Genomic DNA, 27,038 nt, shown 5'->3' on the forward strand with positions numbered 1-27,038 from the left:
AACCCTAACAATAACCCTGTACCCCAAAACCCAAACCTACCCCTGAACCCTAAAATACCCCTGTACCCCAAAACCCAAACCTAGCCCTGAACCCTAAATATACCCCTGTACCCCAAAACCCAAACCTAGCCCTGGAGCCTTAAAACACCCCTGTACCACAAAACCCAAACCTACCCCTGAACCCTAAAAATACCCCTATACCCCAAAACCCTAACCCAGCCCTGAACCCTAAAAATACCCCTGTACCCCAAAACCCATACCTATCCCTAAACCCTAAAACTACCCCTGTACCCCATAACCCAAAACTATATCTGAACCCTTAAAATACCCAAACACCCCAAAACATATACCTCAGTACCCCAAAACATATACCCCTATACCCATACTTACCTTATCCAAATATTACAAAAAAAACATGATTTTACCATTCATGCATTTACAACGAATTTCGCTGTAAATGTATGCATGGTAAAAGCATATAAAATGTAATGCCATGCGTTATAATGGAATTGCGGAGTCATGGTACTTTGTAATGAAAGTATGCGGAGTGATGGTATACGGAAAGAAAGTTGCGGAATAATGGGTGTTTACCCTCCCCCGGTAAGTACATTGGTGGCACGGCGGCCCACATCTCCAGCAACATACTCATATTTTTTCACCACCCTTTTGAAAAATGCACAGGTCTCTCTCATTGATGGCCAGCACCGACATACACTTTTAGACACACCTCCCGCCACAAGTTCTAGAATTGCGAACTTTAGAGCTGGGGGGCTACGTTCGAATCTCAGCATCAGCTCAACATCCTGTGATTCCAGGCAAATCGCTTTGTCTCACCGTGCCTACAACAATTGAATGTGTTCTTCTGTAATGTAAATTGTGCTTATGCCATGTTGTTTAGTTCGCGCTATATAATATTGCAAGGAAAAATAAAGTAGGGAAACTCGAGTTCACACACTACTGAACGCGCACTCTTAAGTGCATCAGCAGTGCACTGTGAATCGTAGCGTTTCACAGGCCTGTCACAGATAAGAAATGCTATCAAAACGAAATCCTACAAAACAATATACTACTGGCCGTCAGCAATTCATACCCGGACAATGTCGGGACGGGCTGCTAGTATATAAGTAGCATAGACTTGTACCACCTCTAACAATTTATTTTTGTATTTTATTATTCCTGAACATGTTGTTTAACTTTACACTTATGGTACTTTTTTGTTTTGGTGGTGTCACTTCCTGTGATTTCATGAAAGGCAAAGGTCATATTACATCACTCAGAGGTCAAAGGGCATGTGACGTCACTTCTGCCACCCCTAACATTTTGGTGAATCGAAGTCCGTGGGAAACACCTGGGGAAAAAATGTGGGAGTAAGTGTAGAAGCCCTGCTTCTTTCATGTTATTCCCCAAAAACTTGTAGTCTGCGTTATTTCCTCACCCCTGGAATTATCAAGACTTTCACAGTCACTAATTTTGAAAGCAAGGAAATAATGGGGATGATTAGAGTATGCATTCCAGCATTCCCAAACAAGAAAGATGGAGATAATAAAAAAAAAGCTTTGGCAGAGCCATACATCTTTGTCATTGGATCTATTGGCTTTGCCACAGGTTTTTAGTGATGCTGTACACCATGGGTACTGCAAACATTTTCCCAGGGGTCAAAAAGTTTGGTCTGTGGTGTGGCCGAGGGCTGCCTTGATGCGAGCAGGGTGGGGGTCAGGGTGCAGGTGGATGTAAGGTGCGTGTAGCTGGAGTGAAGGATGTACATGATGTGGACTGTGAGTCATTGTGTAATTTTGAAGGTTTTATTCCATACTTCCCTCTAAATTATGCTCCTAGGCTCTAAAACAGATCAGAATTGACAATACTGTGCCATGCTGTACCTGAATCGCTGCCCCTCTACCACACCCTAGGGTAAGCCTTCTCTGCCTGCTATCACTACCTTTACGGGGTCAAGCGTGCAAAGGAAGTAACTTGGTTATTGAATTTGAATTCAATTGAATCTTGGGCCTCACAATCTCCGTATTCCTTTGTTCTCTCATCTGTAAACATTAGGAATCTAGGAAAGCTTCGAAACAGGCTCCTCTAAGGTACCAAGTGCTATAAAAAGTCTTAGACAAAGACCCCCGCCTTCTCAAAAGTTGCACAATAAGTGTTCTGATTAAAGGAGGATATTGCGTGGTTCTTCTATCAGTCGTTTGCAGTGCCCGTGCACCTACTTCCTTTATTACTCTTAATTATATCCCCGAGTAGTTTTTGATCCTCATGCAAAGTCCTCTGAATTTATCCCTGCACTGTTTTCAGCTGATCCTATTACAAGAGATGTTGAAATGTAAATTACAAATTATACAGCATCTGTCTTTTATTGAAGAAGACTAGTCTTTTTCACCACTTGTGGGTTAACACTCAGTACTGAAGTAAAAGCCGAGAAGTTCATTGCCAGATATTTGAGCAAATGCTATTTAAATGACTGAACACTGCTTTCTTCTAGACCTGCGTAGAAACAGAATAGTTGAAAAGATGTGTACCAGCTATTGGCATGCACCAGTGGTGCTGGAATCATTTTCAGAATGGGGTGCTACCATTAATGTTATAAACCTGAAGTCAGAGGGATTGGGAAAAATCCATGTGTCACACAAAAACAAGTGTTGCGGGTGTATTCAGCGGGAGAGGGGTAAACCTGTAGTATGTAGCTGGTGGTACATTTTGGATCACACTATTTCAAATATTTTACTAAAGCACGGTGTGGTAGCACACTGCCATTACAGACAACACATTCCATTGAAACTACGATGACATTTGTTCAGATATACTGTAATATTGATAAAAATGTACAGCACACAAATTGTAATGTGTGGAAATTGGCAGCAACTACTGTATTGATTTAAGTCCTTTATTTGTGTTTTCCTAATTCTGATATATTCTGAAATATTTGTACAGTTCATTTACAGGCATTTCAATTTTGTTTTATGCTGGAAAAAAGAAAATCCTACAGCCTTTTCACACTTGCAGTACTCAGCAAGATTGTCACATAAATCCTCTCACTTTGAAGTCAGAGAAAAAAAACACAAACACCAAGCTCCCATTGCCAATAATAAACAGCAATTTGTTGGAAGACAGAGCCTGACACATGACCTCTTCTTTGACTGCAGAGCAATTTTGATAAGTTCAAAACAAAATTTAAAGGCCTCTTTCTTGCTCATTGAACTTCTGAACTCTAGAATGTTTATTTTGGGAGTGGCTTCAGCACCCCCCACTTGCCGACCTCCAGTGCCTATGGCTTGGGCATGAAAATGAGGAAGAGGATTGTTTAAATGATGCTGTTGGTAACCCCTTCGCTGCTTCTGACCGCCAACGGCCGTCGCGGGCACTACCTTTGTAGTGCTGCGCACGTCTGTTGGCCGTCGTGGCCCCGCCCACTGCGCTAAACCACCGCACCCTCGGCGGAATTGCCGCCGCGGTTAAGCGGTTAGAGAGCACTGAACAAAATAAAAAAGGTCATAGACAGAACTCTGTGCCTCACAGGAATGTGAGATTGAACTGGTAGCAGCAGAGATAAGTAGAAAGATAGGAGGCAGGAAACCTTTCCCAAGAAATACAGCACGTTTACTGCTTTGAACTAGCATACAATGGAGACAACTGAAAGCGTGTATTTTTGTGGAGTGCCTCACTAAAAAAGATCACAGATAGTGAAGGCCCGGGAAGTAATACAAACAGCTAGTCAGAGAAGTGGTAAACAGGCTATGCTCCACCCAAGAAACAAAGACTTCCTGGAGAACTTAAAATAAATAAACTCAGCAAACAGAAAGCAAGCCAATGTGAGTTTAAAACACCAAGGCAATGGTAAACAATGGGCAGGAATGCATTCTTAGAAAAGTTTTCAACATGTCCCCAATATGTCTTTGCAACCAGGGAGCTGCTCTATCTCGCAGGTTTCGACCTAAAAAGTTTGGGAAATGTATATTCCCTATTGACTATCATTTACAAAGATGCAATTTTAGATGGTAACAGCTAAAATTAGACGACTTTGGTTTTAAAAATCGCGAGTCTCCCGTCTGAATCAGGTCTGTTGGCATGTATGCTCTTGGGCAATCGTAATGTATTATCGTGGCCTTCTGCTGGTCTCTAGAGGAATTATTGAATTTAACCCCTCCAATGCTGATGACGGCCCCCGTCCGTCATGCATCACGGTGGGCGTGTGCTGATGACAGCTGGGGGCCGTCATGAACCTGCCCTTTCATTAAAACAGCCGCACAGGCGCAGAATCGCGGCCGCGCCGAAGGGGTTAAGAATTTGAGATGGTCTCTCTGCCCGCAAGAACTGTCTCTGTTCCACCATCTTTGGCAAAACAGAGGTGCCCTGAAATAGGGAAATCTCTGCAAAATCCGAACCGCCTTGTCTTGCTGACAAGTCATTCCATAGAAACCTGCTGAACAGGAGTGAGACGTAACAAAAAGCTGCTTGGCTTTAAATAAAAATGTCAGATGTTGCAATAGGATCTTAAACATTGCAGACACACCTTAGAGCTTTTTCTTTATTCTTTTAGAAATGCTAGCTCTGTCTTGCCGTGAGCTCAGCTAAGGGAAGTTCGTTTAGTTCACTTGGACAATATATCAGTTTATACTACACACTCTTCCCATGCTAGGGAGTTTGCACAGTTACAATTCTTTGCCCAATCTATTCCACACATCCTTCACTTTCACACATTTCTCAATCCAAATAACTGACTAATATCCACCACTCACATTACTTTCATATTTTACTATACTAATTCACCACTAATCCTTTATGGGTTCAAGAGTAGCGTGCTACTCGCTAAAAAAGTGCTTCAACACCCCATCAGGGGTAACAAGCGCTGTATAAATGCAAACCTTTTTCCCTCTTCTATCCCTCCGCTATCCTTCTCAATCCAAATAACTGACTAATATCCACCACTCACATTACTTTCATATTTCACTATACTAATACGACACTAATCCTTTATGAGTTCCGGAGTAGCGTGCTACTCGCCAAAAAATCGCTACGAAGCCTCGTCAGGGGTAGTAAGTGCTATGTAAATACAATTACGATACAATACATTTTTCTCCAATGCACCATCTTCCCTCTACTGTCTCCCGTGATCGGGTGGTGGGCTTAACTCAGGGAACTGGACCTTCGCACAGAGTTATATTGAGAACAGATGAGTTTTGAATCTCTCTGAAAAGAAAATGGGAGGGGAAGTAATAGGAGCTCTGGAGTGAGCTTGTTCCATAGTTTGGAGGCCAGGACTGGAAAGTATTTTTCCACAAGAGAGAGATTTTCAGAAATGAGTGATTGACAAAAGATTGATTTGAGATGAACAAAGATTCTGCATTGGTTTATACAGCTTGAATCCATTTTTCAGGCTCATGGAATGCAGTAGTAAGCAACAATGGGGCATTCACCAAACGGGGCACCCCAGGTCCATATATTTTAATAATACATATAAGAAAGAAGAGTATATGGCATTCTCGACTGTTTGACTTTTCTGCGAATTGGGCATGTGACGCATGTTTTTTTCAAGTATGCTCATCCTATTTGTTTTTGATGATGTCTGTAAGTACTTATAGGGTTGTTTGTGACATCCAGATGGTGCCTGACCCCTATGTTTCCCACAGGAAAGGAACCCACCTTGGATTCTGATTAGAGGATGCTTTGGGTGGGAGTGCTTGCTCTGCTCTTTGTCCTGGGCACCGAGGCGACTGAGGCTGGCTTGAAAGGACGGATCACCCAGCAGGGACTTGACTATGGTATGTAGCACCGCTCTTACTATGAACACATTACTCATTGTCCTGGTTGCGCATAACCACTTTTATTTTTTAAATATAGTAATTGTTTGTATTGAGATATAGCTCTCTAGAAATCATAACTAGCCAATGTTTGGGCACCATCAGGTAAATCTGAAGCAAAGACACACACAGACACACACAAAACACCTCCCAAAGGGGTAAGTGCTGGATCCTATACCTTGAAGCGGCAGCCGGTTAGATTGAGCAGAGTGATTTACCATTGGGCTGCCGACTATCATCTGCTTACATTTTGCTGGTGCAAAGTTCTGCTGGATTCAATGTGAAGGTTGCATGAGATTTCTTGGAAGAACAACATTCCTGCGGAAACAGCCATCACATTGCATGTGATTACAACGCATGCGATTACAACGCATTTGTTACAACGACCGTGTTCCTACATCGAATTTGTTACAACGACTTGCTGTAAGGGGCACTCTAATCTAAGAAGTAGTATAATTTACTATTCCAACACCTTCCCTACTGTTGCACACACTGGAGTTGGAATAGTAAATTATACTATTCCTAAGTCCATGGCACCCCCAACAGCAAGTTGTTGTAACGACTTGCATTGTAATGTTACTGCGATGTAACAACGCGGTTGTTGTAACGACCGAGTTGTAATCGCATGCGATGTAAATACCTATATTCCATTCCCATTGTCAGGAAGCCTCTTCAATGTGAATTGTCCTTACTGTAGAACTTTATCCCCTTGCATCCTGGTTTTGTTAAATACCTTAATTAAAAAAAACATACACTTAAAAAAAAAAAGCCACGGCGTAAACAATAAAGAGAACGAGTTGAGGAAACCCGAATGACTTTGGTTTATACAACTAGGATGCTACTCCCAACCCTCATTCCCAGCCCTGTACTGCTCAAAGCCACTATAGTAAGTGAGCAGATCAGACCCGCTCCAGAATAGCAAACCCTTAAAAGGCTCCTCCCATGAAACCCGCCCAGCTATTCAAGGGGGTGGTAATGTTAGGGGCGGTTCTGTGGTGCATAGCTAATGCTAACGACACTAAAATTGCGAATGTATGTCAAGTCGCCTTCAAAGATCGCAATGTGTTTTTTGTTGTGCCTTTGCTTTAATGAACTGTTTGGTTAAACAGTAAAAACGTAGACCTAAGTCATTTCAGATACCTGTATTAGCTGCATTATGCACAAAGTGTTTCATTTGCCGCCGGACCCCAGGGCTAACGGCTACACGGCTGTGTAAACCTTATACTGATAATTTGCTACTGGTAATGTTGCGGCCGGCCCCAGAGGTTGTAGGCCCTAAGCTGTGTTATGATGACAATGTGCAATAAAGGTCTTTTAAAAAAAAAAAAAGGCTCCTCCCACCACAAGAAACAATAAGGAGCTAAACTCTGCATTTTTAGTACATGGTCTTGGGCAGCGCACAGAAGCGTTGTACCACTGCAGCATCAGAATTGACTCACTTTGATGAGGTCCACCAGAGTATTTACTGCCTTTTCTGTGCCTCACTACAGCCCTGATCCTACCCACTTAAGCTATTGGTTCTTCTGCTGTAACCTTTGAACTCTTGTCATCTTTTAGGGCGTCAGGTGGGCATGCAGGTCCTCAAGGCACAACTAGAGAAAATATCAATTCCGGACCAGTCTGGTACATACTCGGTTCCAGTGATCGGAGATGTGCATTACACTGTGTCGGAGTAAGTATTCTGCGCAGAGGTAGTAATTGATTTAGTAAGATAGTCCAGTGTGGCCAGAAACTGCACTTTAGATCAATTTTTAACTCACGGTCACATGGGGGAATCCTTTTATAATCCAATCAACTTTTCACCTTCTTGAGAGCAATCCTTTGCATAACATTCAGTTTTATCTATAGTAATACCAATTAAGTGCAAATGTACATTACCATAGGAATCCAGTGAAGCTGCACATGAGATGCCTGCAGGTAGCAAGGGATTGCAAGCATTGGGAAATGAATAGGTCTGGCTTGCATTTTGAACCTTGACTAATGCACCTAAAAACCTGCTGCAGTGAAAACAAATAATGCATCTATGAGATAAAGAATTTAAAGAGTGGTGATTTAGTAGACTTCTCTTGATGTAAAATACTCCCTCATGCATTGCAATGCAAGCACTCCATAGGAGGAAGAATGACCCAAAAAACAGCCATAGAATGAGTTGAGTGAGTTATACTCCTGTGGTCAGAATCAAAGTCCACTCTATGTATAGTTTGAACAATTGGTAACTGTAGGTCTGGTAGACAGCTGAGATGTCAAGCCTGACCTACAAATGTGCAGTAGATTAATGGCAATGACTCCAGGGACTATACTTCACATTGTGACATAGTTCACAGAAAGGCGCTCCCTCTGCACTCAGGTGGTCCTTCTTTCCAACACCATGGGTAAATTCTGGAGTGGTGCAGGTATGATGAAGGCATTGTAGAGTGAGATTGAGGGGATGGATGGTGATGGAGAAGGATGGATGATGTTGGAGAGTAAGAACTGTGGCCCAGGATTCTGCTCAGGATTCCGGATACTGGGTCCGACAGTCGTTCGACACAAAACTCCAGTTTAGTTGACTCTCCAGTGGTAACTGTAATTGAGGGGTCCAAGCCTAGCTCATGGAAGAATGGTCTGGAGTTCAGAGTAAGATGAAAGCAATCACAAAGCTATCGCAACACTATTGGAATCATTAAAGTTAAAGTCCGGTCAAAGCCATTGGCTTTAAAAGGAATATATTTTAATAATTACCCACATTGATAGAATGGGTACAAATAGATTCTTCAAAGAAAATGATACGTTGTTAACATAATCAGGTTAAAGGTTATATCCCCTTGGTTGATGCATGCTTGAAACAACAACTCCTTGTAAGGGCATCTTGTATTTCCACAGGACTCGTAAAGTAGGATCGCCTACACAAAGCTGTAGCCCCCAATAGTGTTAGCTCGACTGCGGGCAGAAATAGCAATCGGTCAATTAGGGAAGTCCACAGGGTATTTCATACAAGTAACACAAGAGGCTCCAAAAGCATCCTCACTAGGGTACCGGAAAGAGGCTGTACCTGCAAATTCTCAGTGACTGTCACGAAGCCGGCAGATGCCAAGCTGAGTAATCAAGGAAGGTCACTCCCTGAAGGACAAAGCAGGTGACAACTGCACTTCTGCTAGGAAACACTAAGGTTAGGTACTTGGTTAGGCTCATGGGGTCACAGTACTCAGGATGATGAAAGTGTTTGGGGAGGAACATTGTGTGGTAGAGATAGGTGGTGTTCAAGAGTAACTAATGATGATGGTTTGGGGTTGGGTGGTGTTGAGCAGGAAATGGGTGGTCTTTGATAGGGGTGGGTGGTGTTTGAGAAGGACAGGTTGTGGCATGGATGAGGATGATGGGTGTTGAGGCGGAATCGATGGAGGTGACAAGAGATAGTTCTAGAGACTGATGGGTGGTGCTGGATACTGCTAAGAATCTATTCCATGGTAGCCATAGCTGGATATGCGGCGAGGTCTCATTCTCCTCCTCTTTTCATCCTAGGATCCGGATTCAGGATTTCCAGCTCCCAGAGTCCGCTGTTGGCTTTGTTCCTGGAACCGGGATAAAGTTATCGATCAGTGACGCCAAGATCATGATCACTGCAAACTGGCACGTGCAGGTGCTGTTCATGTGAGTACAAATGTGAATCCTGTGCGGTTCTGGAGTGTATGTACAATGTAAGGTGGAAACCGTATGTCTGTGAAGTGTGTGCGCTACCCAAGGCGGAACCAGTGTGGTTGTGAAGTGTGTGCACAACCCAAGGTGGAAACAGTGTGGTTGTGGAGTGTGTGTACAACCCACGGTGATACCAGTGTGGCTGTGGAGTGTGTCTACAACCCACGTGGAACCAGTGCAGCTGTGGAGTATGTGTAGGTGGAACATGTGCAGCATCAGAGAATGAGTGCACTTTTGTGACACAAACTCATCGCAAAATTATTGTAAATGAGGGCCTTACAATTAACCACAACATCTGAATCAGCCCATGTGTTTGCCATAAAACACATCTGCAGTAAACTATTTTGCATATTTAGGTGTTTTATATAATACTAACATGTGGCCTTACTATCCAGATTAGGATGATCAGCTCCCTCAAGGTCATTACAGGCCCTGCCTCTAGTCCTAAACTCTTCAACCACAAATCATTGATTTCAGGTATGTTAGTCTAATTAGTTCAATGGAAGCGAAACAAGACTACAACCCCCTAAAGACATTATACTAGCACTCAAAAATCCAGGTCTGTAAGCAATATCCATATGACCTGTAGGGAGGTGGTCACCTGAATCCAGATAGTCACAGAGAGCATCATGCTCTAAGTGGTATGCAGAGGGAGACGATGCTCTCTTCCTGGTGACTTCTCAATCACCTGGACACAGGGTTAGGAAGCAGCTTTGGAGTGGCTCTGGCCAACCTTCTGGCCAGGACACATGGTACCCTTCAGTTCGGCTCTTGCAGGACCCAACCCTTCTCCCACGGTGTTGGAACCACTTATCATTTTCTGTTACAAAATAGCCTCAGGTTGACCCCTGTAGGAGGCGGATGATGCATCGGCTTACCACGAGACCTGGTTACACCAACAACTCGTTCATGGCACCCCAATTGGAAATTCCATTTTTGCCATGTTTTTTACAAGTTCCATTTACTGGTGAGTGGATTTTTGGACATTTCCTGGTGCTCTTATGGAGAATATCTAGTTGATTTCAGCCTAATATTTAAACAGGTATCTGGTGTCTAGTGATTGGTCACTTGTTGTATTTTTGTTAGCGAGTTGTGTTGATCATATGCACCCCTTTTCCAAAAAACAACCTACACTATGGAGTAGAAACAATTTAAGTTGGCAGACTAACTGAGCTTGCCTCAGTAAATAAACTGCCAATTGTACCACTGGCTGTGTAGCATCAGAGTGCTATGTTTGCACGGCATCTGCAATGTGGCCTAGCTTATTTATTTGTGTAGCGCTGGCTTTACCAAGAAAGTATAAACACCTTGGAAAGAAGTTCACAAGAATTCGCTGAATTCAGGCTCCATGAATGTTCATGAGGCATGGTTTCCTAGGTGAATCCTTGTAAATGTCTTCAAATACAAGTATGAAGGTTTGCAGGGGACAGCAGACCTACATCTCTGCATTTGCATTCACAAATTGTTGTTATTATCACCGCTATCCGTTAAAGAGAAATGGCTACATCACCAAACAAAAAAGTTGCCCAACACAAAAAGGACTTTGAGGCAGCCTGCAGTACTCAGTGGAGTTGGGGTCTGCTCCCTCTGATGCCCATAGCTGGCACTTGCAGAGTGGAAGTGTCTCCAATAGTCAGCTACTACTCTGCAGCTAGTTACCGACTGCTCTCCGCTGTATGTGATCTTTCAGTGTTCTTTTAGGAGCGGTTGCAAATCATTGGTATATACCCTTGTGAGTGCAGGATGGGCAAAGTTAGTTTATGCTCCCTTTTCCTTGTCACTCTTCAGGTTACACAGTGTAGACATTGGAAACCCCAATGTTGCTTGCGACTCGCTTTGGAAATTTTACACACTGCAATGTTGGTTTTTGCACTGCACAGGCTTTGCAAACCCTATAGCATGTCCAGCCTATCATTTCTTCCATTTTGCTGACAGTGTCACCAGGGCCATAATAAACAATCTGAAATCCAAAGCAATTTCTCCATCCATTTATATGTGACTGATCAAGGCAAGCTGGACATTCAGACCCCGGCTAGTCTCAGATCCACTCCTCCAATTTCAGACCACTATCTTCAGACCTACGCCCCAGAGTCAGACCCACTGCAGCGCATTCGGCCCCCGTCCTCAGCTACAGCCACCTTCAAGGTAGCGGCCTATCAGAGAAATGGTCTCTTTGGGCCTTCACATTTACTTAAACCAGTACCCCTATCTTTAGCTCCTTACCCCCACATGCAGACCAAGGTCCAGGTCTTTGGCCTTAGACACTTGCCACACCATTAGACTCTCATCTTCAGACCAGATGATGCTGATGAAGATTTTTTGTGGAGGGTGCAAATACCCAAATGGGTGCCCTGGCGATGAACCTGATTGGAGGAGAAAATGCAAGGAAGGACAGCATCAAAATCACAGGGGGAAAAGATTTGTTTTATGTGATTTGGGGAAATGGAGAAAATGTGGTTGCTCATGAAGAGTGCATTCTAGTGTTTTGGTCCAAGGTAAGATAATATGCGACCCATACTCCTGGAACGGAGGATCTTGGGGACCATCAGGACAGAAAGTAAAACAGAGCAGTGGGGTGAGAGCGTTGCTAACGTATGGTTCTATTTTGCCCGTAACAGGTGCAAAGGCTGTGGCTAGCCTAATGACAAGGCAGAGTGCTTTTTGAACAAGGATCACCTATGATAGAAAGCCAGTTTAAGGTAGTCAGATGCTCTGCCATAATTGCATCCAGGGGAAGACTAAGGAGAAGAAGACGGGCAGCAGCTTTTTAGCACCAATTAAATGTCAACCAGTGTGGGAGATCGATGAGTGGGAAGTTCCCTTCGCGCAGGTGGGAAAGAACTATTGCTGTTCGGTGATCACCTAGACCACGATCACCTTCAGACCTTTGACCACACTTTCAGATCATCATGCCACTTTCTCAGTCATGTCCCAGTTTTAGACCTACATCCCCAATTTCAGACCCACATACACAACTTTAGTCCTGCACCCTGACTTTCTGATCCTCTTCAGCACACTTCCCCATTTTCCGACCCTTGCCTACAGTCTGAACACCAAAAACCATAGCCTCTGACCCTTACCCACTCCTTTTGGTGGGTGCATGGGTCACATTCTAACATTCACCCCACCTACAGTACCTCTCAATGACTTCGCATTCTCTTCTGTGATATACCTACATGTTTCTGCTGAGAGAGGATTTAAGCCCAAGGGAAGTCTTTTCATAGCTTCTAACCGTATGTGATTAAATATTACGCGCCAGATTTTCAATGCCTGCCTATCTGTCTCACACTCATGCTTTGTATCCACAGAAAAGACGGTGGTTCCTGTGACCTGACTGTGGAGGGCTTGTCCATCTCGGCTGTTCTTGGTGTGACGCGGGATGATAGTGGTCGCCCAGCGGTGTGGAAGGACGCCTGCAGCTCCAGTATTGGGGCGCTTCATGTCACCTTCCATGGTGGATCCAGGTACTGTGCTGATAGCAGATGTTTCCAGAGATGCCACGTGTGTACTCTTTCTGCCAATCCATCCTTCATGTGTTTGCTTCTGTCTTTGCAGCTGGCTGTACAACCTGTTCACAGGGGCTCTGGAGGGACCTCTAAGGGATATAATCAATTCAAATGTAAGCATGGTTGATCCTTATCAAATACTTCTACATCTGTGGAGACCCTTGACTCATTTTAGAGAGATGTCAGGTGAAGGTGGGCAGTGGGTTTCAGTTAAAGGGTTATGAGAGATTGAGTAGGAAATGGAGAAATGAGCATGTCTCAATAAAAGGTGGGCCAAGGCTTTGCGTCCAGCCTTCGACAGACATGGCAACTGTTACTCTAGGGAAGTAGTATGTGTCTGCCTTCATGTAAAGCTCTCTTTCTGCCCAGAAAAATGCATTTTCAGGGTTTTAATTCTTTCAGGGATTAGTCCACCAACTACCAAGTGTTTATGAAACTAAAGTGCTACTACCTGCATGTGCCCTACCTGCCTCACCACCCTCAGGACATGCCAGCAGACACTGTGTAGGAGTCTTTTTGACACTCAAAGATACATGCATTATCTGCCTCATGCTGAGGCAATGCTTGTATCCCGGGGCACTCTTCACTCCGTTCTGCAGTGAGAGGGCCCAGTGTTTTGCATCCTTCACTCCTCCAGGAGCAAAATTTGAGGCTGTCTTTGCTAGACCCTAAACTCGTAGGCGACCCTCTTTCATAGGGTTTAATCCTTGTCCCTCTTCACTGTCACTTAGATTATATTAGGTGTGGTTGTTCCATATAATGCTGAAATGATCCCTCTGAACAAATGTCTGTCCCCAAATTGTGTTTTACGCAGCGGCGGATCCTCTGCAATGGCAGAGGAGCTTTGCCCCACTGCCTTGCTCAAGGCGAGCAAATTAAAAATAAAATGATGTTCTAGCATAGTTTTATTTTTAATTTGCTGGCTCTGAGCCAGCTTGTGCAGCGAGGGGCGGGGCATGGGGAGGAGGGGTGCTATGTGCACTCCCTAAATGCGCATATATATTTGACCGGCCGTCTCAGGCTGACCAAAACACACATGCGCACTTAGGTTTCTCCAAGCCAGTTGCATTGAACAGCTGGGCTGGAGAAACCCCCACAGACTCCTTGGTCTGCGCGGAGTGTCTACACAGCCTGCTTAGGCCAATCCCTGTGATGTTCTCATAGTATGAGAGTAGCGCGGGATTGCACAGGGAGTCTGTGACGGTGCCCCAGTGTTTGCTGGGACCAGGAAGGATGAGGCGGGAGGCAGGCAGCAGCTCCACTCAGTGTTTGTTTTTACATATTTTATTATTAAAACCCTGTAGGCACTCCCCCTCCCGTGCTCCCCCACGCCCCCTCCACCAGCCCACCGCCTCGTCATTGTGGCGGCTGCCACTGGTTTTCTGATGCCATTCCATTCACCCTTCCCCCCCAAATTCACTGCTTACTATTCACCCTCTAATCGCCCTATAGCCACCATTCATTTGGTAAAATATTTATATGTTTTAGCTATAAATAAACTGATTGAACTGCAGGTAGGGTTACCACCTGTCTCCAAGCCATTACAGATACGGAACTTTTCACCTATAAACCATTGGTTTCAGGTGTGCTAGTCTAAAATAAATAAATAAATAATGACTCCAATGGAAGCAAAACAAGACCACAGCACCCAAGAGAGAGAGAGACAGAGACAGAGAGAGAGAGAGAGTGTCTGTCTGTCTGTTGGTTGCTGGTTTATGTCAAAATATCCATAACAAAAATATTATTTGACATAAATATTCTGTCCTACACATTATTTACAAAAACATTGTACCCATTAGGTGTACATTTTGTATTATTAGTTCCAGTGGGGCCATATTTGTTTCCTTGATATTTCGGAGCTAATATTTCTGACCGATGACATTTAGTCCATGATGTTCTGGTACCATGCCCTGGCTGCTTGCACGGTATGATCTCTGTGCGTGACGGACTCTAGCCCTGCTTCTGTCTTTGCAGTTCTCTTTCTGTTTGTGTGTCAACCTATCCCTGTGGCTCCATTATATGTACTAGTTTCATATGTATGCGGCATTCCAATGTGTGGGGAAGCATGCGCCATGAATTTGGCATGGTGGGCTAACCGCAACAGGCCCTCAAAGTCACCACGCATGCAATTTTCCTGCTTATTGTCTGAATATTATTGCCTTTTTTGTTGTTGTTTCATCCGCTCCATACACCACTGTAAACCAACGAGAAGGCATTTCATAACAATCACAGGCGTGAATGTCAGAAACTATGACGTGGCATGCGTGTTATATTTGTAGGTAAATATTTTTTTTGCTGTGTGACTTACCCCTCTCTTGATCAATGGTGTAGCAAAGTTTCCATGGGGCCTAATGTAAGAAGGGAAAATGTCCTCCTATCCCAACGTTTGATGATAAAAAAGAACTATAATTCGGGTGCAATAAGACCCCCCCCAGACCGCTGGACCATGATGCTACTCCACCTTCTGTACTATTAAATGCTGTGTCCCTTCTCCTGATTTATCCTGCCGTGTCCTCCAGCTTCCTAGTGGACAGATGTCCTCATTAGTTAATCTTGGGGTGAACCTTCTTGGCGTTCTCTGTCGTTGCGGCCATGGGGTGAAAGCATGAAAGTCTTTGTGACAAGCGGAGGGGTGAGTAGTGTGATATGTGCAGGGAGCGAGGGAAGAGAGGCGTGTGGACCATCAGGAGAGCACAGTCTTTGATGGCAGAAGTCAGAGATGTGTGACAAGTGGTGAGTGTTAAAGTTGATCTTTGAGATGTGTGAAGGAAGGGGAACGGAGATATCCTTAGAATGGGAGTGTTTGGACTAAGCGCGTGCTCTGTGTTCAGCGACCTTGCAGCGGTGCAGTGACTTGTCCTCTGTGCTCTCCAGCTGTGTCCGCAGGTTGGTAATGCCATTGGAGACCTGGAGGAGGTTCTGAAGACCATACCAGGTAAGAAGAGCTCACAAAAGTATCTCAGCTGAAGCATAGTGATGGGGCCGTATGCGCTCAGGAGCCTTCTTCCTCGCCACGTCTTACTCCCCCAAATGCGGTGGATGCTGAAATTACACCAGTTGGTAGACTTGATAGTAAGTCATGAGCTTTTGGAGGAGGCAGCAGGGAGATGCAGTCCAGACTTACAAACAACAGCCTCAGAAGGACTCCTCCTTAGGTCACCCTGGCTTGGACCTCCAAGAACTTCTACAGATGCTGAAGCAAGCAAGGAACTTCTGATGGGCTGGAGGCCCCTCTGTTAGTTACCAATTTCATTATATAGGGGATACTGTCTTATTTTCTTTTCAGGAGTGCCTCAAACCTGCACTACATTCCCCTGAGCTACAGAATGTTCTACTCAAAGCTCAGCTGTTGACTGGCTTTTTACACTTTTTTTCATTTCAGCTAGTCCTCGGAGCCAGCACAACAATCCTCTATAACCAGGGACCCTGGAAATTTGTAATCACATGGCTGAAAGTTGTTCTGCATAATTGTGGATTTGGCACACATATCTTGCCATCTGCTGCATAATTTGCAGATTTCAATAAGAAAACAATTTCTAGCTCAAATGAGTCAAACATTACAAAGGTCCACTCTTGGTGTGAAACGGTGGGAGACCCCTTTTAAAAGTTGACTGATCATCTTTTATTTTCTGATTGATGGACTCAGATGATAAATTGGTACAAAGTGGGTGAAATCTTTGCCCAGACAGTATCAATTTGTTTTAAAATGATGACAAAGTTAAATAGTACTGCCTAGAATGTGCTGCTTTCTGCCACAATATTAGCCTGTTATTGCTTCATAATTTGGTCAACCCTGACATAGAATGTGGTCCTCCATTGCCGCATACTTGCAGTGAGCCTGTCTTTCAGCTGCTGAGATGGGCAACATCATGGCACAGTCCTGTGATGTGCCTGGCAACATGGAGATCTACTGGTGGGTACTCTGCTAGGCCTTTTGGCCAGTTTCCGCTTTCAGCTTAAAGCCCTGGGTAGGTCCACGGATGATGCTGCCAATTCTCACTACTGGATCATGTACCATTCTATTCTATGCACAGCATCCTAGCCAAGACTCCTTCAATTTCCTTGAGTGTCCAGAATTAGATGTGGTGAGGAACATAAGGCCCCTGCTCTGGAGATGTGGTGTGATGATGGGTTTCAGAGTCAGTATATCTGCTGAGGTTTCAAGCTTACTAAATGTCATGGGTCAGTGTAGTGTTGGCTTTCTAGTTGTTTTACCTATGTCATCAAAATGTAGTGATGTAAATGATGGTCAGGTCACGTAGATTCTTGTAGAAAGATGTATTTATTAATTAAGTTGACATGAGGTGGTAGTTCAAGATAGTAAGAGTAATTCCAAGGTAAATCCCCACCAGGAGCTGTCACCAGTCAGCTCAATCCTCATCTCCCAATTGACTCTAGCATCAGAGCATAACATTCCAATCAGTCATCCTGTGTGGTAACATTCCATTTGATGACATAGGTAAAACAACTAGAAAGCCAACACTACAGTCAGCCGAAGGTATGTTTTTAAAAACGAATGCTCAGTTAATATACCTTGGAAAGGTAGAACATATATGACTAATGTCAAATTGCACATCACATAAATACATATAACATTTAAAATTACCCAACAATGAAAACCAGAACTATGTTGCACTCATTGTTAGTGCGGTACAACCCTAAATAGCTTGTGTAGTGTATTACAACAGGCTAAACACAGAGGCTACCACATATAGTTTCCTTGGGAGCACTTGGAAGTAGTAGGGTCTCTGGGCATTACTACTATGTTTATAAACCTCCAGAGTCAACAGAGGAATACAACATTTCTTGCGCGTGCTAGATAGATCTAGTCCACCGTGTTCCAATGGCTCCTAAAGGTTCAATGATAACTCATCAGGTTTGGCTGCTACTGAAATGTTTTGGTCCAAAAGACCAGTGAACTCATCCAAGCTGTGAGTTAATAACTATTGTGAGAGCACCGAGACTTTGTAGTCAAAATGTTTCCAATGTCCATAAGTACTCGCCTGCCTTTCTTGTCCGTAAAATGTCAATTCCATCTACCAAATAAATAAAAAGGATCAAAAAGAAAAAGTGATGAGAGATCATAAAACGAAAAATATACTTGTAAAGTAAAATAAAATGGATTTGTGTACATTGTCAAAAATAGCATTGCCATAGTGGGGTCCAGTCTTTTTTCTTTTTATAGGGAGTTGGACAGATGGGAAACTGCAATTATTGGGGAGGTTTGCCACAAGCATCTGGTGGCGAGCCATGGGCTTTGTCCCAGGCAAAGTAGGAGGAACTGGTTTGAACTGGGACTGGATATGGATTCAGGTCTCAAACCTGATATCTGAAAATAACTCCACATATGGAATACTTCTAGATGGGACCATACAAGACATGTGGGAAAGGGTTAAGCACACAGGACATGCACAACACACGTATGCACACAGGCATACCTTGCTTATGTGTGACATTTCCGTAGTTTCAGCCTTCATATAAGCGACGTTCTACTGCAAATATATGACACTTAAGTGACACTTTTCTGTGAGTAAAACCAAGCTATGAAGTCCATGTAAAGAGAAACATATCATAAATCACTCTATTTTGAGCAGTGAGAGGCTCTAAAAAGGCATTGAAACTGCTGCAAAGCTCCTGAAATGCAAGGTCTCTTACCTGATTAATTATTAAGAACGCTCCTGATTCTCTTCAACAGCACAAGGGATTAAGGGGCTGATTGCGATGGCGGTGAGACTGCCACCAACAGCCCCTCGGTGGCAATCTCACCGCCATCATATGCAAGTTTCCCGCCTGCCATGTTACAATGGCGGGCATGGTCTAGTCAGTCGGAAAGACCGACCGCCACACATCCGAACGGGCTCCTTGAGCTCGCCAGTGAATAGGAGAGAGTTGTATTCCCTACAATGGCACCGCCATAGGGATTACAATTCCCTTTCCACCCTCCTTTTCATAAAAGGCAGGCGTAAAGGGACTTTGGGGGGGAGGGGGAGTAGTGGGCCCCCCCTTACCCCAAGCATGGTGCCTGCCATGTAGTGCAGGGATATGTAATGTATCCCATTTTTGCATTGTGGCATGCTCTGAAGCCAGCAGTACCCGCCGCAATGCAAAATGTAGGCATTGTGAACGCCGTGGTGGCAGTCGCATTGAAATGCCTCTGTCGGGACTGCCGACAGCCTGTCGGGCGGTCCCGTGTACGAAAGGCTGGCGGGCGGATGAAAGTCTGCCCACCATGCTAATCAGCCCCTACGTTCAGTTGCACCTGCTCCCCTATTTAAGTGTACTGCAAGATAGCTTGCAGGGTTAAAGTAATATCTTTAATTTAAAGATCTGAAACCCCTATCACAATTTATGACATTGAGGTCAACCACCACTGGGGAACTCGATAACATAGCTCATTGGGTTGAACAGAAGTGGCAGATCTGTGCATGTCCTTCTGATAATGCCGATTGCTGGGTCAGCAGGGTCTTACTGGGGCCAAAAGTTGGCCCGGGCACCCTGAGAAAAATGTCCCAACATTTGTGGATAATCACTTTTCATGCAATGTTGCTTAGTCAGTATCGAGGGACTAATTTGGGGATAAATCGCTGATAAATGAAGCTTTCTAAACTTGTAGGGCACTAGCATTGACCAAGACTAGAAACCCTATTATTCCACTGCAACTGACCCTCACCTTATTTTCAGGTCTATAAATATATATATTTCTTCAACTCGCGTCCCAGAATCTGTTAATCACCCATTGGTCCCCTAGTCTGTGCTCCCCCTCAGATCCCTGAATGTCCTCTATGCCAACAGGCCATGAGTCGGAACTATGCGCTTCCTTGTATCTGGAGGATTCAGTTCACCCTCAAGGAACAGGGGCCTTGCGAATACTATGGACCAGAAACATTTACTCATCATTACTTAGTGTTGTAGCTCCCGGCAACCAACATAGCCCTGTAGCTGATTTTCATTCTAAGTCCCCTAATGCTCCTGCTCACTCTGCTATGCTAAAGGATTTGTAAAGCATATGGCGACCCGGAAGCATCCCAGGGCTAGTTAGGAAAGGGTAAGCCACTGAGGACACAAGAAAAATTCCTGAAGGGTACAATTTAGAAAAGCCAGTTTGTAAGAGCTTTCGTAAGCACAGCTTATTGTCTATGGCTTGGATAGCCAAGGGAAGAGAATTCCAGAGCTTGTCCATGTTGAAACTAAAGGACCATCTTCCAGTGGCGTAACAAAACTCAAGGGAGCCCCCTGCAAAGTGCATGGAGGGACCCCCCCACACTCTGGACCCAGTCAGGAGCTCTCAGGTGCCACTCTCACACACTGCCTGAGGGGGCCCCCTTGGGCTTGGGTGCCCCCCCACACCGCGGGATTGCGGGTCTGTTGTTACACCACTGCGGTCCTCCAAGTCTAGCTCTTTTGACCGCGGGGAAGGTAACCAGGTGTGGGTTGGAAGATCGGAGTGACCTATTTGGAACATAGGGGGTTACAAACTGGCATTGGATACTCAGACTTTGCCTATGTATGGCTCTGTGGGTAATGTACTCTGAGGACAAGAAGGGCTCCTGCTTAGTCTCAGATGCCTCTGGAGTTCAACTCACCTGATTTCCCTGTTCATCCTTGCACCCTGTAGCTCTTGTTCATGCTTACCCAGGAGCTGCAGCTGGCAAAGGGGCTGACCTCAGGCGGTGCATAACAGCAGGGACCACAGGTAATAGCAAGGGAACTAAATGGATTTAATTGAGGTTTGTAGACCTCTTCTTAGGATCATCCTACAAGGTCTGTAGACCCTCTTGAATAAACTACCTCCAACAAGGCGGCCACCCTTGGACAGGTTAGGGCGGTTTAGTTACTCCTTACGAATAAAAGGAAAAACATTATGGCTGCTCCTTGGCCAGGCAAGTTTTAGAACTTTGCGTGTATCACCTGGACTCAAAATAATTGAGTTATTTGTGCTCCAGTTTCTACTACCAGCCCATCTGAACACCTGCTGCACGAGACCAGATACCCCTTGCTCGATCATGAGTTATCAATACTAAGAAAGAAGCTCTCTCTTCTATTTCACCAGACTCTCAAGTCATGTTGGCACCTAAATCATTTATTTAATAATTCATTCATTCACACATTAATTTCTCCCAGTATTGTCCCCTTTTTGCAGAGAACTCTGAAACCATAAAGAACCTGGTAGATCAAAGGCTGCCCCTTCAACCCCAGAGGAAGAAAAGTACTGTTCCTCAATACAAAAGTACTGTTGCTCAATACAAAAGTACTGTTCCTCAATACAAAAGTACTGTTCCTCAATACAAAAGTACTGTAGCTCAATACAAAAGTACTGTTCCTCAATACAAAAGTACTGTTCCTCAATACAAAGGTACTGTTGCTCAATACAAAAGTACTGTTGCTCAATACAAAAGTACTGTTGCTCAATACAAAAGTACTGTTCCTCAATACAAAAGTACTGTTCCTCAATACAAAAGTACTGTTGCTCAATACAAAAGTACTGTTGCTCAATACAAAAGTACTGTTCCTCAATACTTCTGTTGAAGAGCTTGCTCAGTGAGTTTTGCACCCTTCTGTCTACGGTCCTGCAGACCCAAGGTATCAACCCAGGCATAGCTGATTAACCCTTTCATCTTTAGTGGTTTATAAAATGCATAATATTCAGCTGGGCTGTAAAGTCTACTTAGTAGACACAATTCTGTTCGTGGTGTGCACTGTACCTCAAATCAACACAGGAACTGAAAGGTTAATGTGAAACAGGATCAAAGTGCAGCGACCCAGGCATCTCAGCATAGAGGATTTAATGGACAGGGAAGAGAAAGTAGGATTAGAAATTGGGAGTGTGGTGGTGGGGCGGAGCGGGATGTGGTGAGCGAGGCGGGCCTGGCAGATTATTAATAAAATTTCTGGTTTTTTTCACAGTCTCTGCCCCGATTGACCCATTTGCTGAAATTGATTATTCATTGATCAGTGTCCCACAGATCACGGATCTGCACATGGACTTGGATTTTAAGGTAAACAAACTATGATCAGAGCACAGTACTGGGTACCAGTGGAGGTCAAGCAGAACTTGCCTAGCATTCTAGAAGGTGTGCAGGGATTGGTCAGCATCAGAGATGGAGAGCAGGGGGGGGCGTGGCTAGGCACGCAATGGTAGCAGTCGCACTCGGGTAGAGCTCCGCACTCAGCTCCCCTTCCTTGGGCCGATTTTCCGTGCATTTATCCTGTAACTGGCCAAAAAAGCGAGCAGAGCACTACGGCGACGACACCTGCCTGCCGGCTGATTTTGGAGCTGATAGCTTGCTCGACCGCACCGGCCCTTCCCGAAGACCTCCTGCGGGATCCTGTGCTGCCCGACTGGCTGGCGCGCTCACGCAAGACCGCGGTCTCGGCCTGATCACTGGGCCCGAACATGCGGCCTCTGAACTGACATGCTGGAGCCCTCCTGCCTATCCGCGCCAAGACCTGGAGCCCTCCTGCCTATCCACACCAAGACCTGCAGGTATGCCTGGATGCCCCCGGGGGCTCGCTGGCGATCCAACCCAGTGAGAGGTGACGGCTTTTACCTCCCATGCTGCTTGATACCCCAGTGGGGGCCTGGAGCGAGGGTGCTGCTGACCAGCAGCTGAGTGTCGCAGCTGGAGACATCGCCACCCCCTGGGAGGGCGCGCCTACATCTTCCATGTGATTGAGGCGCCGCGCACAGAGGCCTGCACTCGGATGTCGCCTGATCGTTGCCAATGCAGAGAAGGGCCCCGTGCTATCCCCCGCCCTGCCCACCCGACCGGACGCTCTGGGGGCTCATTGGACTGCTCTGGACCCCGCACATACCCTCTTCTCCTACGAGTGGAGCTGGAGTGGCCAGTGATCTTGCCGGGCGGCTGAACCAGGCGTCGCGGCCTGCATAGAGTGACGCCAGAGGCCTGCTGGAGCCATTACATCGGAGCGAGTCGGGCGCTCGCGGACTTCGGCTACCTGGAGTTCTTTCTGGGCCCCCACTGACGCTTGGCTCCCCAGAACCCCCTGCGACCTGCCCACCTGAGAGAGCTTGGAGGATAGTGTTCCACCGGACTCCGGCAGAAGATCAGGGCTGCCGGGGGTACGGCTGCCTGGAGGGCGCAGCCCTCGTGTTGGTGAGGGAGGCGAGACCCTGCGTTGACGGAGGCGCACTGCGACGCCAATAATCACTGCCGGCGGCCGCCTGTCTCCCCGCAACCTGCCACAGGACCACGATGCTGTGACCACACACCCTTGGATCCCCTTCGGACTCCCCCACAGACCTTGCGCCTGCGGTAGCTCTACTGAAACTTGCTCAACTGTGGGCCTCACGCTGACAACTGCTATCATCCGCACCATGATGTGGGCGAGAACTGGTGTTTGTTGGTCGCGATGGTGAGTTACGATACCGCACATCACTATCATTGCATTGGCTGCGTGCTCCCTCCGTAGGCCGTGAAGCCTCATCTCGTCGCTGCCTGCCTCCGCATACCAGGCGTACCTGCCTGGTCCAATAGCCCGTAGGGCCTGCTGTCACCTGCCTACGCGGCACCGCCCTGCAGACCACGCTAAGAACACTGTCTACCCTGTAGACCCTCAAAAAATAAAATACACTACACCTCTTACGGCCACGACCCAGGGTGTGCCCTGCTGCTGCGGCCCCCTGTGGACACTGCTTGGCTCGTTAATTCGTCACTTTGCCCATGTCCGGAGGGGTGAAAACACGCACTGGCACTGGGGGTACTCTACCAAAAGGGAAGACTGATAAAACATCGAGGCTAATGGACGCCGACCAAGTGACAACAAGGCTGGACAGTGTGCTCGCTGCCATGGAACGTCTGGAAGAGTCGCTCCAGTTGACCAGACCCTCATTGGAAACAAGGATTGACAGTGTCGCGATTGACCTCACCCATCTGAGGGAAGATCACAAAAAGCTGGCTGATCGCACCAAAATCCTGGAGGGAGTGGTGACGGACCTTGAGTCCCCAAGTCAGTCAGACAGACAAACAAGTGAAAGACCTCCTGAATAGGGTTGAATTCTTAGAAGACCGTGCTGAGGACGCGGAAGGACGGGCACGGAGAAACAACATCAGACTCGTGGGAATACCGGAAACATGGGAGGGGAACAACCCTACCCAACACGTGGAGGACTGGCTGAGAACCATACTGGCGGAGGGCACACTATCGCCCTACTTTGTGGTGGAAAGAGCGCACCGCGTGCCGACGAGACTGCTTCCAACAGGCTCCAACCCGAGACCACTGCTCCTCCGGATATTAAATTACCCCGACCGTGACTCCGTCCAGCGAGAAGCCAGAAGGCTTGGAGAGGTTCGCATAGACAACGCTACGGTGATGTTCTTCCCTGATTATACAGTTCAGGTGCAACGCCAAAGGCATTCCTTCCTCCACGTGAAACCACGGCTTCGCACTGCAGGTCTTAAATATTCCCTCCTTTTCCCTGCCAAGCTGAGGGTGGTGGCGCAGGACAAAACTTATTTTTTCACCAGCCCTGAAGAAGCTGAGGCCTGGCTTGATGGCGGCACTAACACGGCGCCCAGACAGCCGCAAGGCTCCACGGCGAGATCGCGGACACGCGGACCGCGGCGACGCCGCAGGAACAGAGCGCCTCTGACTCAACACTCGGAGGGGGCGGCGAGCCACTCCCCACCTGCAGAACAGGTTATCCTGGAGCAGCAAGATGCACTCTGCAAGGTCACCGAGATTAGCAGCTCCCCAACATCAAATACCGCGCAGGACGCCAGCCCATGGACGTTTCCAAGCGATGATGAAGCCATCTATGGGATATCGGATTCTCAACTCTCCACAGACCCACCGGATGTCACACCACAGACTGCAGACCTTCTCAACTGAAGTCACTTGCGGAGTCCCGACGGGGCCCACCTGAATGACGCTGTCTTGGTTGCGGCCTGGACAGACACTGCTGCGCCACTGGGGCTTGGCGGCATCTGGGGCGGCGTCCTCGCCTCACGGTGAGACGGCGGAGACAAGACACAGTGAGTACTACCCTTGCAGCTCGGACACTGATACAGCGCTGTAGTGGGAGGGACTCCCTGCACCTCCTCTGCCCATCGCACTTTGACTATTGGTGACTAGCCGCACACATGGCCTGTGATATGTGGCCTGCCTTGATTTGCTCCTCAATGGCTGGCCAGGTTGAGACTTTTGCATGGCAGATCAGGCCGAGTTAGCCCAATGTACTTTAGCTACGCGATGCCTGAACCGTGAGGCCTAGGGAAGGATGATGTCCTCCTTCTCTGACCAAGTTGCCGCACCGCTGAGACTGTGCCTAGCACGTAACACCCCCTAGAATTGAAAGGTTACTCCTCTCGCTTGAGAGTTTGGACGGTGGCATGTTTGGCTACTGCCCTTCTGGTATTCACCGTTGGTTTGCCCCCTTTTGGTAAATTCTGTTATTTAATCTGTATCCTTTTATTGTTTTCAAGGATATGATCTTAGTGTCAATGGTGATGTCTTTAGGTGTAGACGGTGGGGCTGTGCAGCGGGTCTGGGGAAAGCTGATGTGGTGGGGGGGATTGCCTGAATTGTTACAATGACTGCGATTAAAATCTGTACCTGATGCACTCGCCGTCACGCCGATATCAAATATTCTCATACCTCTAACGCCACCGGATCCACATTGCACTTTTACAGGAGACACACTTAAACAGGGCGGAAGTGCTAACATTACGCCGTCGATGGCGTGGACAACTATGCGCCACAGAATACTCCTCATATGCCCGTGGGGTGCTGCTATGGGTGAGACCGGGCACTCCCTTCGCAGTGACACACTCTTACATTGACCCGGAGGGTAGGTTTGTACTTGTACATTGCCGGCTGGATGGGCAGCCTGTGGTCCTAACTTCCCTGTACTCCCCCAATACAGACCAGGGTTTTTTTTTCACACAATTATCGGCGAAACTGGCGCCCTGGCATGGCATCCCCTGGATACTCGGGGGCGATTGCATACTAGACACAACACTAGATCGTTCAGCCCCACCCCGGCCCAGCGCACCGACCAGCGGCGCTATGAAGGCGCTCATTCACTGGGCGATGCAATGGGACCTACATTATGCCTGGCGCACTCGCAACCCTACTTCTAGGGTGTACTCCTATTACTCGGGAGCGCACACTCTACATGTGCACCTGGACAGATACATGGTGTCTTCAGAACTTCTACCCCTCATTACCGACACACAATATATGGGCCGCACACGCTCAGACCACAACCCACATACACTAGATATAGCATGGAAACGCCCACACCCGCCCATCCCTACTTGGCAACTACAACCCGCCCTACTACTAGACACCCCTTTCAGAGATTCCCTACTAGCCTGTGTAGCGCAATACTTTGCGGACAACTCTGGCACAGCGTCCTCCCCACAGATCGAATGGGACGCCTTCAAGGTTGTGATCAGGAGGCACTGCCTGGGCACGCAGGGACATATGCAGAAACGACTGGAAGGAGATTTGCAGCGTGTAGAGGCTGACCTGCTCCAACGAGAGCAGGAGGCGATGTCAGGAGCTGACGGACCTCTACTTATAGCTCGCGAAGAACATACGCGATTGCTGGAACGGCTCTGTCACCTTAACTATACAGCTCACTCAGCGCGTACACACCACCTTAATGATAAACCCGGGAAACTACTGGCCTGGCTTGTTAGACAGGAAGATCGCGCGGCGCCTGTGTCTGCCATCCACACTACTGAGGAAGGGGTAGTATACACACAGAGTAAAATACACCAAGCTTTTGTACGACATTACCAGGCCTTGTACCGGTCTCAACTGAGAGCTCCTACTGAAGCTATCGTAGACTATCCCTCGGATATACAGCTGCCACTCCTCACAGCTGCGCAACAGGGAGACCTAGAGGCGCCGCTCGCGTCGGAGGACCTGCGCGCTGCCATTTTTGCTCTCTCTAATGGCAAATCACCTGGCCCGGATGGGTTACCTGCCGAATTTTTTAAAATATACTCAGAAATCCTGATTCCTGAGTTGCTTAAAGTATATGCTGCTGCAGTTGACGACTCTGCGCTTCCCCCCACGCTAAATG

The 27,038-nt window shown here is 46.6% G+C and overlaps 1 protein-coding gene across 4 annotated transcripts in view; it reads left to right on the plus strand.

Moving 5' to 3' along the window:
- LOC144768236 (bactericidal permeability-increasing protein-like) overlaps window positions 1–27,038 on the plus strand; it is a 171,172-nt gene that overhangs the window by 85,289 nt on the left and 58,845 nt on the right. For all 4 annotated transcript variants that reach the window (XM_078651740.1, XM_078651741.1, XM_078651742.1 and 1 more), the window contains exons 2-8: window positions 5,634–5,765; window positions 7,362–7,476; window positions 9,306–9,434; window positions 12,788–12,943; window positions 13,035–13,098; window positions 15,860–15,920; window positions 21,890–21,981. In XM_078651740.1, the coding sequence (XP_078507866.1) occupies window positions 5,666–5,765; window positions 7,362–7,476; window positions 9,306–9,434; window positions 12,788–12,943; window positions 13,035–13,098; window positions 15,860–15,920; window positions 21,890–21,981 (717 nt within the window). In that variant the 5' untranslated portion in view covers window positions 5,634–5,665. The remainder of the gene's footprint in view (window positions 1–5,633; window positions 5,766–7,361; window positions 7,477–9,305; window positions 9,435–12,787; window positions 12,944–13,034; window positions 13,099–15,859; window positions 15,921–21,889; window positions 21,982–27,038) is intronic.

This window comes from Lissotriton helveticus, chromosome 7, assembly GCF_964261635.1.
Source record: "Lissotriton helveticus chromosome 7, aLisHel1.1, whole genome shotgun sequence".
NCBI lineage: Eukaryota > Metazoa > Chordata > Amphibia > Caudata > Salamandridae > Lissotriton > Lissotriton helveticus.